The following is a 16,142-nucleotide window of genomic DNA, read 5'->3' on the forward strand; positions in this document are numbered from 1 at the left end:
CTATATATATTTAAAAAATAGGATATAATATAATTTAATAAAAAATCGCCTTTAATTTTCACTACAAAAAAATAATATATTTGTAACGGAATTCCGTCCCTAAAGTTCACGTAGCTAACGTAATTCCATTACTAATTCCGTCTCTAATGTCATTAGTAACGGAAAAAGTAGATTTAGAGACAAAAAAGTTTTGTTACAAAAATTATTTTTTTTTGTAGTGTTTTAACTAGATTCAATGATGTTATGTATATATATAAAATAAAATATTTTTTATTACATGTAAAATTTGTTGTAACCTGATATTAGTAAGTAATACTACTTAAATAAATGTTTTTTTTTTTTTCAGCTGCAAACAATAATCCAAGATCATGACATATATATACATATATATATTATTAAATTTATGTCGTTTATTTAATTATTCATTAGCTTGTGGAGTATACGTTTTATAAATGAAGTCGATACCCCATGCATGCATGCAATCGTTATACCCTAATAATAATAATAATAATAATAATAATAATAATAATAATAATAATAAATTGAATAATTAAAGAAATGAAATTATAAATCTTTACGCTCCTGACAAGTTCAAATATTTTAATGCCGAAAAACATAAAATACTTTTAGTTTGTCGAGTAGTCAAACAACATTTTACTTGTTATTAGTGCACACTTGTTGACTTTCTATTTGTATTCTCACATTCATATATATATATATCTTTATCTTCTTCTTTATACATATATATATATATATACATATAACAAGAACAATTGCAATACCCATAAAGTTTGGAACTAAAAAAAAAAAAAAAACCGTAGCTAAGCTAGCTAGGGGGATTGTAATGTGTAAAAGTGTGCAAATACTTTTCATGTATTTTTGTTATTAATTTATAGTGTGAATTAACAAAAAGATGGTGATAATTAATTGTATATAATATATATATATATAGAGAGAGAGAGAGAGAGAGGGATCAGTACATATACATACATGTGTTAAAATGGCAGTATAGTAGCCCATGATCATCGAGCAAGGAAACCCTAGAAATTAAAAAGGAGGACGAGGAGGAGGAGGTAGGAACATGAATGGATATTGATGAACATTAATTATATATATCTTGGAAACAAAATAATACAGCAGTAATTAATTAATTAATTATGATTAATTGAAAATAAAGAATGAATGAATCACATAAGCAAGCTCCTAATAATGGCTGCTTGGGCACTGTCACTGTCAGTGGTCTGGAGCAGGTGGGAGAGGCGTTCGCTGAGGTCGTCCACTTCCCTGTGCAGGTTCCTTATGTAGTTGCACGTCTCCTGCAACACCTTCGAAGCCGACGCCTAATTAAGAAAGAAACAATGAATTAGCATATATATATATATATACATACATACACTAATGGAGTATATATTAGGTATAGAGAGAGAGAGAGAGAGAGAGGGTATACCACCTTGTGGTCGGAGCTGCTGCTGCGGCGGCGGGAGGAGTTGCGGATCTCAGGGATGAGCTGCTGCAGCTTGGAGACGAGATCGGCGATCTGATCGTCGCTTATTCTGGAACTTCCTGCTGCGGCCCTGCTGCTCCTCGATGATCGTCTGCTCGACATTATATTCTTGTTTGTTATAGATATAGAGATAGACAGTGTGATATATGTATGTGGGAAGTAGAATAGGCAGGCCTGTAGGTAGATAATGTGTTGTGTGTATGTATAGGAGCTCACAATGATCGATTTAAGTGAAGTCAAGTGAAGCTAAGCTAGAAAAGTGTGTTCCTTTATATATATATATATATATATTATGTAGGGTAGAGAGAGAGAGAGAGAGAGAGAGAGATTAAAAAGAGAAGAAGGTGGCCGGGGAGCTGAGGGAGTGTTGGAGGTGATGAAGACAAGTGCATGCGACCAAGGATATCCCCTTCCTCTCTCTTTTCTTTTTAATTAATACACACATTCATATATATATATATATAAGAATTGAGCCCATTTCTGATTTTTTTTTTTTTAAATAATGTGAAAATTTGCAATTGTTATTCGACGATTGTATTATGAGTAAATTCACCGTTAAATTTAATATCTTGCAAACGAGGTGTAATCAGACAAATTATACTAAACGAATCATGAGTCGATTCTTGAACATCGATGGTCGAGAGTAGAGTAGTTTGTGTTTGTGGGCCTCTCTTTGTTCCACTCTCTCCACGCACTCCCATGTTACTGCATTTAATTTCTCCCTCTCTCTCTCTCTCTTCAGACACACATTTGTAATAAGTTATTTCCCTCCATTCACAAATTAATTAATTAATTACGTGTATTTTCGTACAAAGTGGGGAATTCATTTAAAACAAAAGGGTTTGTTTCAAAACCCCATATCTCAACCTTTTATTATTTGAATTCTGAGTTTCACAAAATATATATATGTATATATATTTTATCTTATAATTATTTTAACATTAAATTTAAATCAAAAATTTTCAAGCTATATGTGAAAAGAAACATACTCAAAACTATATATCCATGTAGGAACATACCAATGTGGGTAGCTACCTAATTCATTTTAATCGGTAGATAAATCTACACAATCATACCGGGTATTTCATTTATTATTATTATTATTATTATTATTATTATAAGTCGATAAGATTTCACTTAGTTTTTTGCCTTTTGATTAGCTAGTAGTATAGTATGTATACGAGAATAGGAGTCACAATTGTTGACCATAAATTAGATTAGATTAAATTAAATTAGAGGTTAGTGTAGCTGATGATGCATGAGATCATCCTTCCATCTTACACGTGCTCTCACTAATCATACTAAATTAATTAATTAATTTTAGCTAATTAATATCAATATATATATATATATAATATATGCTTCTTAATTAAATTAATAATTTGTTTATTTTATTCACTTCGATCCTCACCAAAGTAGCTAACCTAGCTAGCTACGTATTAAGACAAAATCCAAGCATGATTTAATTTGATTAATAAATTACCAAAGTAAAACAAAGCATTCACGATACACGAGATCTTATTTTGCTTCCTCGTCTCTATCTCTATCTTATAATATATATATTCATGGTATTAATTAATTAATTAATTATTTATTTATTTAAATAATAGTATGTACTAAAAATCACTTTTTAACTAGCACTTAATTAAATTAAATTTAATTTAGAGCATTGGGAGCAGGAGAAGAGAGCGCACGTGACAAGGATATGGTGCAGGTGCAGTATTACCCGGCGAGATTCCTGCCTATGTTTCTAATTTATTTATTAATTTATATATTTTTATTTAATAATTAAATTAAACAGTAAACACAATGGGATATCTATCTATATATTATTTTATTTAATTTTTGCTTTGGAGTTCGAGCAGATAGATGCTTCTTGCCCCCTTCAGTTCTCCTTATTTTGACTACCTTTATTTATTTATTTTTTTTAATTAAATTAAATCAATATTGTTTGTAGAAATTTCGAGTTGAGGTACAAATTACAGCCAGTGTGCCTGCCAATGCCACGTGAAAAGAATATTAGGAACAAATTATGATTTATTTATTTTTAAAAATAAAAATAAAAGACACATAAGTGCTAATATTATATATATATATATATATTTATCAAATAATTCCCGTAGTTAATTGTGCCGAAATACGTGCTTAATCATACCCACGTGCACTTCTAACTCATAATAATACTGTTGCAATCTAATGTCGGTACGTGCCCAAATTCATATACACAAGTAACAACTAATAATAATTATTAATTATTATTTGTTTATAAATATTTGATTTTACATATAAATATATATTTATATTTCTTAACTAATTGAAGTTTGTATTTATGCATATATAAATTAAAATTTAAAAAAAAAAAGAAAAGATTATTGAGATCCGACTCGTTAAAACTATAAGACAAATGGGAATTAGGGAATAATTTTCGATATCTTGGTGACAGCATTTATAATTAACAATTAAAGAATTAGTACAGTAGTATCTTCTTAATTTATTTATTTTTATTTTTTTAAAGCTGCCAAACTTTGTCAGTGTTTTGTAGTAATTAATCTTAATTCGTTGTCGTAATTAAATTGACAAAAAACAAGAAAGCAATAATAGAGCAGTACGGACAGGGGTTAATGAATAATGATCAAGTTGGCATAAGATACCTCTTTGGAGATTAATATAATATATATATATATATATATATTTGGATGTAATAAATCAATTGAGTGAATATATTTAATTTTTGATAATTATTATAAAGTTATAATATACTAATAGTAAATATATTGTGTAGAGACAAATAAAATAAAATAAAATAGAATTTAGGGGAGCACCGTACGTGAAGTCACATGAATAATTTGTCAAATTTATTGTCCCGCAAGTGCCATGAAAATAAATTTTTTTCCGGAGTCACAACATCTAACGTGCATGGAATATCTAGTATAAATTTTGCTACTATTTTTTATATTTCAAGTTTATAAAATTTAAAATAAAAATTAAGTTTAATATTATTAATACAAATATAAAAGATAAATATGATATGCAGTGACAGAACCAATCCTCAGTCGATATTTATACCGATTTGGCATTGTATTTTCCAATTCTCTTTTCCACGATAATAAAAAAACGAAAAAGAAAATTCATTTTGTTCTACTTTATTAGATTAAATTGTTAGTATTTAAATTTATTTATTTGATACTCCGTCCCATCCCACTTCAAAGTATTCATTTCCTATTCTTTAGTAAAAATAATTATACATCAATATCAAAATGAACTACAAGCATACCATTATAAGTGTAATTAATTTTTATTGTAGCAAAAATGTCAAAACCTTCTTACACACTTGACTAATAAAATATTGTTTATTTTTAATCTGCTACAAAATCTGAAAAGACTCTTTCGAGAGGGAATATTGTTTATTTATTAGCTCTAATTTTATTATTAATAACATGCAATTCTCAAATTATACAAAAATATAACAAATACAATCAGTATCCACATGAAAATGTCTGGAAACGATTAATCGATCGATCAATCAATCAAAGTAGAAATCATAAGATAAAAACATAGGAACATAATTGAGGTGCGAGCTTAGCATTCTTCAAATGGGGGCCACGCGCCCGTCACGTGATTGGGAGGAGTGAAGCTGAAACATTAATGTGAAAGTGCTAACACAAAATCTTGCATCTAAGATCAAGAAAACAAACTAATCATCGACATGGTTCTTTTGTTATTTAGCGATGAATGTTCGATGCCGACACAATTGGGGCAGATCTTGCCCAGTTATATATACACAGACAAGGTTAAAAGTTAAAACAAATCACTACACCGCTGCTCAGATCATATCAACAACAATGTACAACCATAAAAGCTCAAACACGGCCCCGATGACCGATCACAGGATAGGACAGGACAGGACACGTTCGGACAAAGTTAAAACGAGATGGAAAGATGGGTTTGAGGTTGATCAGATGCCCATACCTGGCTGGCGATCAGTCGAGGTGAATCCGAATGGCATCACCTGCATATGGTTGTGGATAGACCCAACATCCCATGTAGATGAAAATTACGATAGACAATGTCAAAAAACATGGACCACCCTAAGCCTGCTCGCCCAACCACCCCAGACATAACATACATACATACATACGCCCAAAATCGTCCAGCAGCCTCGACCATGTGATGTGTTCCCACACCACTTTCAGTTTCAGATGCATTCTGCATTCGATTGGGGTTAGGTTCGTCCCCAACTACATCATTTAGTGAGATTTTCTACTGGATTTCACCTTTTTTTGTCGTAAAAAATTGAGTGCCTATCAGATACTCCATAACTCAAGTCAAGAAAAGAGATTCTTCACTAGTAAATTGATTGCATCAGTTCAATCATTGCTGCATTTCTCGAAGGTTTATTTCGAGAAATACATGTCAGTGTTATCTACAAGCATGCCTTTCAATCAAGAACTATGTTCCAATGACCCCAGCCAGGCACCTGAATCTGAAAGACTGAAACTATAAACAGGTAGCCAACGACTCGGGCAAGGATAAAGTGAGGTATAGCACATTGTGTCAGATATCCAGGTTTGGGTCTACATGTAACAGTTTGGAACAAGTCAGATCAGGTTGAATAATTGATGTTTCATTCAGGAACACAAAGATTGTGCATCCATAACAAATGTTTCGACATTAGCAACTTCCAACAAAGCAATTCAATTAACATTTGTAGAATAGTTCATGTAGGTCAGCAAACTTCAAGATTCTTGAATATACTCAATACATGATTGTCTCACCAAAATGTGAGTTGGCTGGCTAATGATTTCATAACAATCGACAACTCAACGAAAAATTCAAGCCAAGAACTTAACTCATTATTGTGAAGAAAAGCGAAGAGCAAGACAATCCAGTTAGAAAGGTATGAGATAATTCAATGGATCTATAAATGCCAAACATGTCACTTAGATTCAATATATTCGAGATATTTCTTCCTCGCAAGCCAGAGGCTTCGACACTGATCGATTCTTTAGCATTAAAACAACAGACTTACACATAGTACCTTGATACAGTTGAAATTAGCCCAATTCAGTACATCTTCCTTCGAGGGAAATGTTAGTAACAAGAAATCAATCAAGGGTTAGTGCAATGACGGTGAGATCAAATATGACTTCTGTAGCTAGTAATTCTGAGGCTCTTAGAACAATATATAATCTTGTACAAAGTTTGTTATCTGCTCGGAAACATCATTTCTACAGTATAAACCCTATTCAAATCCAATCCTAATTACTCATTGCAATCCAATCCGTCCAAACCAACAGAATACCTAATCTTTCTCCAATTCACTTACTAATTCAAATCAAACTTTACAATCTAGAGCATAGATTGAGACTTAAACACGCAGAGCTAAAGATTCAGCGAGCATTAAAGATTCACACTCAAACAATCAAAAAATTGCAAATCTGCATCCGCTATTCCACCATAGAGTAATCCCATACACGCAATCGCGATTACAATCGAAACCCCTTCAGTACCTCTCACCACTTCCATGATTCCATCCACCCTCCGCCAGTCTCCCTTCGGCCGTCGCGACTTAAAATTCATTCGAGCGAGGTACAACATATGCAGCACAGAGAACAACTCTGAATCTCCACACCTTTTCAGTTGGGCCCAATAGAATCGGTCCATACTCCTAAGGCTAAAGCCCATCAATAAATTAATCTTATTTCCCAAATAAAAGTGAAAATAATAAATAACTATAAATGACCAAATAAAATTTAAAATAAGAAACACAATTATGATTATTATTATTATTTTTGTTTATATATATATATATATATGAATTATTTCCGCAGCCATAAAATTTATTTCAGACTTTACAATGATGCTTACTTAAATTTGGTATTATTGGGCTTGTCCAAAAGTTGCATAATTTGCCTTAGCTCGTACGGTGTAGTATTAAATTTTCCCTATGGAGAAAAATAAATAAAGCATGTGTATAAATTGATAGTAGATAACTATCTAATCAAACAATAAATTGATAAATAAAAAAGAAAACAATAAATAAATAAATAATACTCCCTCCGTCTCAGATACCGTGTCTCTGTTACACTGTAGACACCGTATTTTATGAGGGGTATAATTAGTAGATAATTAAGAATGTATTAGTGAAAATAATTATCCTATAATATAAATAATTATAAATTAAGATTAAGATAACTAATTAGTTTAATTAAAATTAAAAAAATAAAATTTAAAATTTTAAAATAAGATTAAAGTGTTTAATCGTTTTTCAAAAATAAAAAATGACATGATACGTGGGACGGACAGAAACGGCAATATGGACATAATATCTGGGACAGAGGGAGTATTATATACATATAATAAAGTGTTCAATATTAATCCACGTAGTGTTAAGGGTTTCCATACATATATAATATACAAAATAAAATAATAATAAAATGCTTAATAGATGGCTTTGTATATACCCAGTGACGGATCTAGGATTTCGAATATGGTGGGTCAATAAATTAATATAATTAAATTAAATTTAAAATAAATAAATACATCAATAAAAATTTACATTAGAAACATACGAAACTTCATATTAACAATCTTATATATAAAAATAGTTAGAAGTGTTCACGACGGCTGGTAATAACATTTGTACTAACTTTCGTAAACACATCTCTTTCTAGAAAAGTAACGAAACAATCTTTTAATAATTACTCTATCGTGTTATTCCGTAATTTTTTCTTAATGATAGTTATAATTGAAAATGATTTTTTTACTATTGCAGTTGCTATTTTTTATTATTTCAACAAGTTTCATAAAATGTTCATTTAGATTTTTCAAAGCCCAAAATATTTCATCACATTGAAAATCAATAATAAATTTACCTAATAATAATTTGAAAATTTTCAATTTTGCTTCTGAAAATTTATATGATATAATTATGCAAGTAGTTGCAGTATCTTTTTATTAAAAGGGGAAAATCGATTAGAGGGAAAAAAAAAAAAAAAAAAAAAAAAGAGGAAGAAATCAATAATTCTTTTAGTGGATCTTGTCGAAAACCGTCACTAATTTATAAAAAAAATAAAACTAATATTTAGAAATATGTTTGTAATTTTAGTGATAATTAGTATTATTTTTAATTTTTTCGTGGGTCAATTAGGAAGTATGAAATATTAAAAAGTAATATTAAAAACAACAAAATTATGAAATAAATTTAATAAACTCTGTGCTGGGGCTTTTTATTTTATTTATTTATTTTATTTATTTATTTTTTATTATTATTATTATTATTATTATTATTATTATTATTAAGAAGTGTACATGAATGGAGGATATTGCAAAAATAGTTACTACTATTAATAAATCAAATTGATGAAGTAGCATATGCTGAATTTATTCTTGTCGACAAGTGAGGATTAATTAATCAATTAATTTAGAATCAATACTAAATTTGTAATGGAAGCCATTGTTTGATTCTTACAATACATGTGTGGTGTTGCATGGGTTTGGTTTTTATTTTAAATTTAAATTATTATATTATTTATTATTTATTTTATTTATAGTTCAATGAATTTCCTATAAATAATTTTTTTTTTAAATAATAATAAAATAAGTGGGAAGATAAATAGGAATAAAAACAAATAAAAGTATTTGAAAATTTGACACATGTTTTCTAGTACCACACGGTACGTGTTGAATGTGGTGTATTTATTAATATATATATATATATGTGTGTGTATTTATAGCTGTAAAGTAAAGGGGTTTCTACGAATAGGACATTTGCCTAACAAAGATCAACCCTAAATTGGATGCCATTTCAATTCAACTTGTCACATTCACAAATCACATATACTTGTACTAATTATTTATGTAATCAAATATCCATTCTAATTTTTTTACATAAAATACCTCAAAATTTTTAAATAAAATCTTAAAATATAATAATAATAATAATAATAAACGCGCAATTAGCCCAATAAACTTTCTCACCGCCCAATAATGATCACGTGGCCACAAGCCATAGAACACCGCATCAAATCTTTTATTTTCATTTCCCCTATTCTCTCTATTTTTTCTAATAAAAGGTTGCCATATGTAACGAGAGAAAAAATGTTATCTATTTTTTTTGTTATTATTTTATGGGAAAAAATCAATTTTTGTAATTCATCAATTTTAGTTCCAATATAAACAATTTCAATCAATTTTGGTCTCATTAGAAATAATTTCAATCAATTTTAGTCTCACCGTTAAAAAACTAACGAAAATTGTTGACATGGACATAACGGAAGTGACGTGACATTGACTTGGAAACTACACGGCCATGTACAATTATACACAGCCATATTGTTACATAGCTATATATATTTTAGTGTATAATTATACATGGTCATGTTGTTACACGACCATGTACAATTTGACACGGCTATGTTGTTACATGATCATGTATATTTCAATATATAATTATACATGACCATGTTATTACACGGCTATGTATAATTCTATACGGCCGTGTACCCTACTGTTTCGGTCTAAAATTTTATTTTTTTTGTTATATTTTTTAAAAAAATTTAGATAGAATTATAGTTAAAAAAGAAATACATAAATTTTATTTACCGTCCTCTCTCATCTATTGAAAAAATTGGTTAGAGCATATACAACGACACATAAATAGAAGGACTTCTCATCTGTCTCGAACCTTTTCTTATTCCCTTCGAAAAATCTCATCCCCACTGATCTAAATTTCAACCATAAAATTTCGATTAAAAATCGAGTCAGTCCTCGTGCAGGCGACGGCATCATCGACGGTAGCGTTTCTCTCTTCTCTCTTCTTTGCCCTTCTCTCTCCCCATCTCTCTTCTTTGCCCTTCTCTCTCCCCCCCAATTGCAGACTTTGGTGTTCTCTTCTCCCCAAACCCTTTTATATTCCCGTCGCCCACCTTCTTCAGATGCAATCGCCGGTTCGATTGGGATGAATCGCCGGTTTGATTGGGACGAAGGGTTTGGCAAAGATTGGGAGATCGATAGGGTACAGGTTCTCCGTCGCCAACTTCCTTCAAACGCCGGCAATCGCAGGTTTGATTGGGATGAATCGCCGGTTGGGATGAAAGATTTGGGGACAATTGGGTGTGAATATTGTGTGCGAGGAATATTGCGAGAAAAAATTACGAAGGACCGAAAAAAAGAGCTACTGTGTTTGTTTGGAAAATGAAAATCGATACATAAAACATTATAATTGACACGTAGGATACACGTAAGCAAATGGAGGGTTTTAACTTTCACACCGGTGTATGTGCTCTTATAGAGGATTTGATGCCATAGAACAGGTGGTTGTTGGAAACATGGCACCAGAGGATTGGTTGTTTAAACCCTTCAAATTAATTAAGAATTTTTAAAGTGGGTACTGCCCGCCATTTTAACGATTAAATATTACTCTCTCCCTATAAATTTATATTTATTTAATTGGACATGAATTTTAAAAAATATAAGTAAAAATAAATTTTTTTATAAAAAAGAAAGTACAAAAAATCGTATTTTTTTACTTAAAAAAAAACGATAATAAATTTGTATTACAATAAAAGAAAAAAAAAATGTGAATAAATTTGGACGACAAATATGAAGTATTTTTTAGTCTCATGTATTATATGAGCATATTTTGATGGTATTTTTTGTTTGTTTAAATGTGTTATTTTTCTAAATCATAACTCAATTCAATTCACTTAATTACGACAATTTTATACTTTATTTTCTGTTCCAGCTTACATTGATCTATATTAGTCGCACAAATAAATAAATATATTTATTGAAAACTCAGTTCTGTTGATCATATAAATAATGCTATCTCCATCACTTCAAAATTATAAAATAGTGAACTTATTTTTACGTGACAAACGCAATATTACATAATTTTTTATCTATAAAATAGAACTCATCAAATATATCTTTTAGATTATCATCAATCAACCTCAATTAAATTTAACTATATAAATATAAATAAATGGAACATAGTACGATATATGTATCTTAAACAAAATATTAAATTTAAATTATTAAAACATGCAAAAGCGAAGAGTTTGTTTATTTTTGACAATTATCGTTACATTATTCCATTTCTATATTTATCTAGAAAAACATATTATTTATATTACAAAATATCATATCTAAATCACTATTTAAATAAATTTACTTTAAAAATATATATATATAATTATATCCACAGGAAGAATTAAAAGTCAGGTATCTAATATATGTGTAGAAAATATATGATAGTAGTACGTACCTGCATGGTTTTGTGTAGAATATTTGAAAGCATTTAATAATAATTTTAAAAAAAAAATAAAAAAAAATTAATATTTATAAATTGTGTGGTGTAAAATGATCGTAAAATAGAAAACCCTAAGTTGGAACAGAAGACAACAGCATCCTAATTCCTAAAACATCGAGAACGTGTTCTAACATGGTAAAAACCTAAATTATAACCTTGCCCGTCTTTGTCGTCTTCCTCATTTTCAGATTCTACTAATCACATGACCCATTCTCTCTCTCACTCTAATTTAGGATCTCTACCGACTTCCCTAAAACCACCCCCCCACCCCCCATGTATATATATATACACACACAAATATTTACCTGAGCAAGATCACTGTGTCTCTGCAACTTCATTGTTTATTTACCCCTCCCTTAATACATACTTACAGCTACTGCCCCCCACTGTATCTCACTGTACATACAGCTTTATATATATATATATATATATATATTTATATACATACAATGTTGACAAACAATGATGGCTCTCCTTCCCCAAATGTACGCACGGTACATTTTCTTTTTTACTTTTTTACTGCTGTCAGTTCATTCTAGAAACCCTAATTTATTGTCTTCTGTAATTCTCCTCCATTTTAGGGCAATGGAAGACAAGACGGAGCTCATCCCCAAACAAATAACAACGAAGACGTGAGTCGATCTCTAGATTCATGGCTACCAATCACAGCCTCCCGCAAGGCCAAATGGTGGTACTCCGCCTTCCACAACGTCACCGCCATGGTCGGCGCCGGCGTCCTCGGCCTCCCCCTCGTCCTCGCCCGCCTCGGATGGTCCGTACAATCAATCATTAAGATCAATCCATTCAAATCCAATTTCCGATTGATTGATTGAATCTGCCATTGATCTTCTGGTTTTTAAGGTACCCTGGAGTTCTGGCGATACTGATATCGTGGCTACTGACATGGTACACGCTGTGGCTGCTGGTTCAGCTCCACGAATCGGCCGAACCGGGGAAGCGGTTCGACCGGTTCAATGAATTAGGGCAGCACGCGTTCGGGGAGCGGCTCGGGAACTGGGCCATCATCCCCCAGCAGCTGGTGGTTCAGGTCGGCTCCAACATCGTCTACATGGTCACCGGCGGCAAGTCCCTCCAGAAATGCTTCGTCTTCCTCGAATCCCACTCCGCCAACATTCGCAAGACTTATTACATCCTCTTCTTCGCCGTCCTCCAGCTCATCCTCTCCCAAGTCCCCAATTTCAACTCCCTCAAATTCATCTCCTTGCTCGCCGCCGTCATGTCCATCGGGTCCGTACACTCTCTCTCTCGCTCTACTGGTAATTAATTAGTTAATTTTTGATTGATTAATGGCAGTTACTCGATGGTGGCGACGGGGGCCTCGTCGGCGGTGGGGATATCGAACCATCTCCACAACAGGCCGGTAAACTACGGGTTTAAGGCGCAGACGACGGCGGCGATGGTTATGGATATTTTCAGCAGCTTAGGGTTGCTAGCCTTTGCGTTCGCCGGTCACAGTGTAGCCCTGGAAATTCAGGCGACAATTCCGTCGACGCCGGAGAATCCATCGAAGAACCCGATGTGGAAGGGCGTCGTCGTAGCCTACATCATCGTCGGCCTCTGCTACTTCCCCGTCGCAATCTCCGGCTACTTGGCTTTCGGCAGCGACGTCGAGGACGACGTTCTGATGTCTCTGGAGCATCCAGGATGGCTGATCAGCCTCGCCAATTTCATGGTCTTCGTCCACGTCCTCGGCAGTTACCAGGTCTTCGCCATGCCTGTTTTCGACAAGATCGAGTGCCTCCTCGTCAAGACCTTCCATTACACCCCCGGCCGGCGCCTCCGCGTCGTCGCCCGCAGCATTTACGTCGGTAAGTTCGAATTAATGAAATTACCAGTTCATCGCATCGATTTGATCATATTAATTGGATTTTCTGTGTCTGGTAATTGCAGCTCTGACTGGATTCGTGGGAATGCTTCTTCCATTCTTTGGGGGATTATTAGGGTTTTTTGGGGGTTTGGCATTCACAATTACATCTTACATTGTAAGTAAAAAGATAGATAATTTAATCGATGTTTTATCAATGATTGATTGATTTAATTAATTAATTAAATGTGTTTGAAAATAGATTCCGAGTGTCATCTGGCTGACACTGAAACGACCTAAACCATGGAGCTTCCATTGGACCGTATGCTGGGTGAGCTATATTTGTGCTGTTAGTTTATGTATTGTATTTATATTATATGAATGTATACGGTGTGCTGCTGCTAGCCGTCGCATATATATATATATATATATTAATTGATTTTTTAAATAAATAATTTATTTATTTATTTTGGATGCAGTTTTCAATTGTACTTGGCACAGGAGTTACATGTGTAGCACCAATTGGAGGGATACATGAGATTGTGATGCAGTGGAAGAGTTTTACAATTTTTTCTTAGTTACAATTCAATCAAAAACCCTAGAGTTCGATGGATCAATCATCAATCTATTTATTTTATCTTTTATATATATATATATATATATATAGATTGACTGTGTACTCAAATAATTTATTTTATTGATTTTTCTTTAGACAGCTAGCTAGCTAGATTGATAGATAGATTATATATATAGTTAGATGGATATATATATATATATTATAAATAGCATGTAAGTAAGTTTGAATGTATCTATATCAAGACTTACTTATATTTATATCATATTAGAACATGAGAATTGCAGTCGATATATATTTCGAGCTTGTGTTAATTTAAATATATATATATATATAACATGTAAGTAAGTTTGAATATATATAAATCACATGAGATTATTGCTCCATGTATAGTAAAAAATACACATTTTCTATTTTGACATATGAGACAAAATTGCGACAGTGTTGTCGAAGTCTTAGATCGAAATCAGAAATAAAAATGACGCATAGATATAGAAAAAAATGCATGTGAAATCACTTTGCTCGGCTCAAAATCAATTTGAATTAAATGTTTGATGACAAATTCGTATGAAGCCGGATGTTTGAAGAAGATAACAAACTTATAAACAGATTTATTCACAGCTAGATTGTTTGTCTGTTGAAGTTATTATTGCGATTTAATTACATCAAAATTCTTCTGTTTGACAAAACGAGTGTAATTAATAAGATCGAGATAATAGTTTGTTAAGTATATTGTTTTCTGTCTTGAGTCGTTGTAAATTTGGTGATATATTTTAATAATTCGCTCCTGGATTGGTATCCTCATAGTACATGTTTTAATATTTGAATTGAGTTGATAAATATCACGTGTTTTACCTACTAAATTATCATAATTTCATTGCTAAGAAATTCGAAAAAATTGGTCTAGTACATCATAATTTTCAATGATCGCGCGTGCACAACGCGAAAATATAAAATAAAATACATGACCAGCCACTTATCAAGCTATTAAAAATTTAAAAATAATAATAATAATAATAATAATAATAATAATAATAATATCCTATCAAAAAATAATAATTATAATAATAATAATTTAATTAAAAATAAAAATAAAAAGTTAGTTAGGTATCTCAAACAATTGTGAATCCCTTCATGGTGTCAATTATTTCACCTAAATGATCCACAAATATTAACATACGTAAATTGTTAAATAAGTAAAACGAGATTATGTAAGCAATGTGTCTAGCTCATAGTATTTAAATTATTAACAATTATAATTATATATATATATATATATATTTCAAATTTTATTTTATTTTTTTTATAACGATGGAAATAAGCAGCCGCTACCCGAAAGTGTGCACTAGTAAACCCCCGACCGAACCTAATACCCTGCAAATTAAATCCGACAGGTAAGTCACACTAGACGAACCATATGTGGCAGGTGATCTGAGGAAACGGTCACGAGTCCAACCCCTCCCCACACCACCGGCCATCCCTTACATGACTAAATTAATTTTGATGATTTAGTTAGATGAAGTCCTACTTTATCATATTCATCTTTTCATTTTTATTTATTCAATTTATTTTGTTATTTTTCTCTTTTTAAAGAAGAATTATACATTTGAATTTTATTTTAAAATTTCTAACTTACAATTTTATTAATCTTAATTATACTAATCAATAATTTTAATCTTAGTCTATAGTTATTTTTATTATAAAATTATTATTTTCATTAATTATATTTTTTAAATTATTTATTAATTATATTTTTTCTAAATTTTCGTAACTCACTGGACCACCGAGGTAGTAAAAATTAGGGGGAATGTACAAGTAAATAATTTCGTTGACCTAAGATGTGAATTACTATTTTTTTCGATTATCCTATTAATTGAATTTTTAAATATATACAAACGCGATGAATTCATGTACTGAAATGAATTTG

General features: G+C 31.3%; 2 protein-coding genes across 3 annotated transcripts; one reads left to right on the top strand and one right to left on the bottom strand.

Annotated features, from left to right (window-relative positions):
• Positions 1–1,092: 1,092 nt before the first annotated feature.
• On the bottom strand, positions 1,093–1,889 carry LOC127245569 (transcription factor PRE6-like). 2 transcript variants are annotated; one of them, XM_051266548.1, is made up of 2 exons: positions 1,448–1,889; positions 1,093–1,340 (listed from the first exon to the last, which is right to left on the bottom strand). In XM_051266548.1, the coding sequence occupies exons 1-2, from the start codon at positions 1,604–1,606 to the stop codon at positions 1,188–1,190; spliced, it is 312 nt and encodes a 103-aa protein (XP_051122505.1). In that variant the 5' UTR covers positions 1,607–1,889; the 3' UTR covers positions 1,093–1,187. The 2 variants fall into 2 exon arrangements, with proteins under 2 accessions (XP_051122505.1, XP_051122506.1); XM_051266549.1 differs by having other exon boundaries at positions 1,451–1,878.
• Positions 1,890–12,265: 10,376 nt separating this feature from the next.
• LOC127245367 (lysine histidine transporter-like 5) lies at positions 12,266–14,219 on the top strand. The gene is made up of 7 exons (XM_051266198.1): positions 12,266–12,310; positions 12,398–12,588; positions 12,678–13,064; positions 13,131–13,645; positions 13,728–13,819; positions 13,904–13,972; positions 14,121–14,219. The coding sequence occupies exons 1-7, from the start codon at positions 12,266–12,268 to the stop codon at positions 14,217–14,219; spliced, it is 1,398 nt and encodes a 465-aa protein (XP_051122155.1).
• The last annotated feature ends 1,923 nt before the right edge of the window (positions 14,220–16,142 follow it).

Source organism: Andrographis paniculata, unplaced genomic scaffold (genome assembly GCF_009805555.1).
Source record: "Andrographis paniculata isolate CXL003 unplaced genomic scaffold, ASM980555v1 Contig22END, whole genome shotgun sequence".
In the NCBI taxonomy this organism is placed as follows: Eukaryota; Viridiplantae; Streptophyta; class Magnoliopsida; order Lamiales; family Acanthaceae; genus Andrographis; species Andrographis paniculata.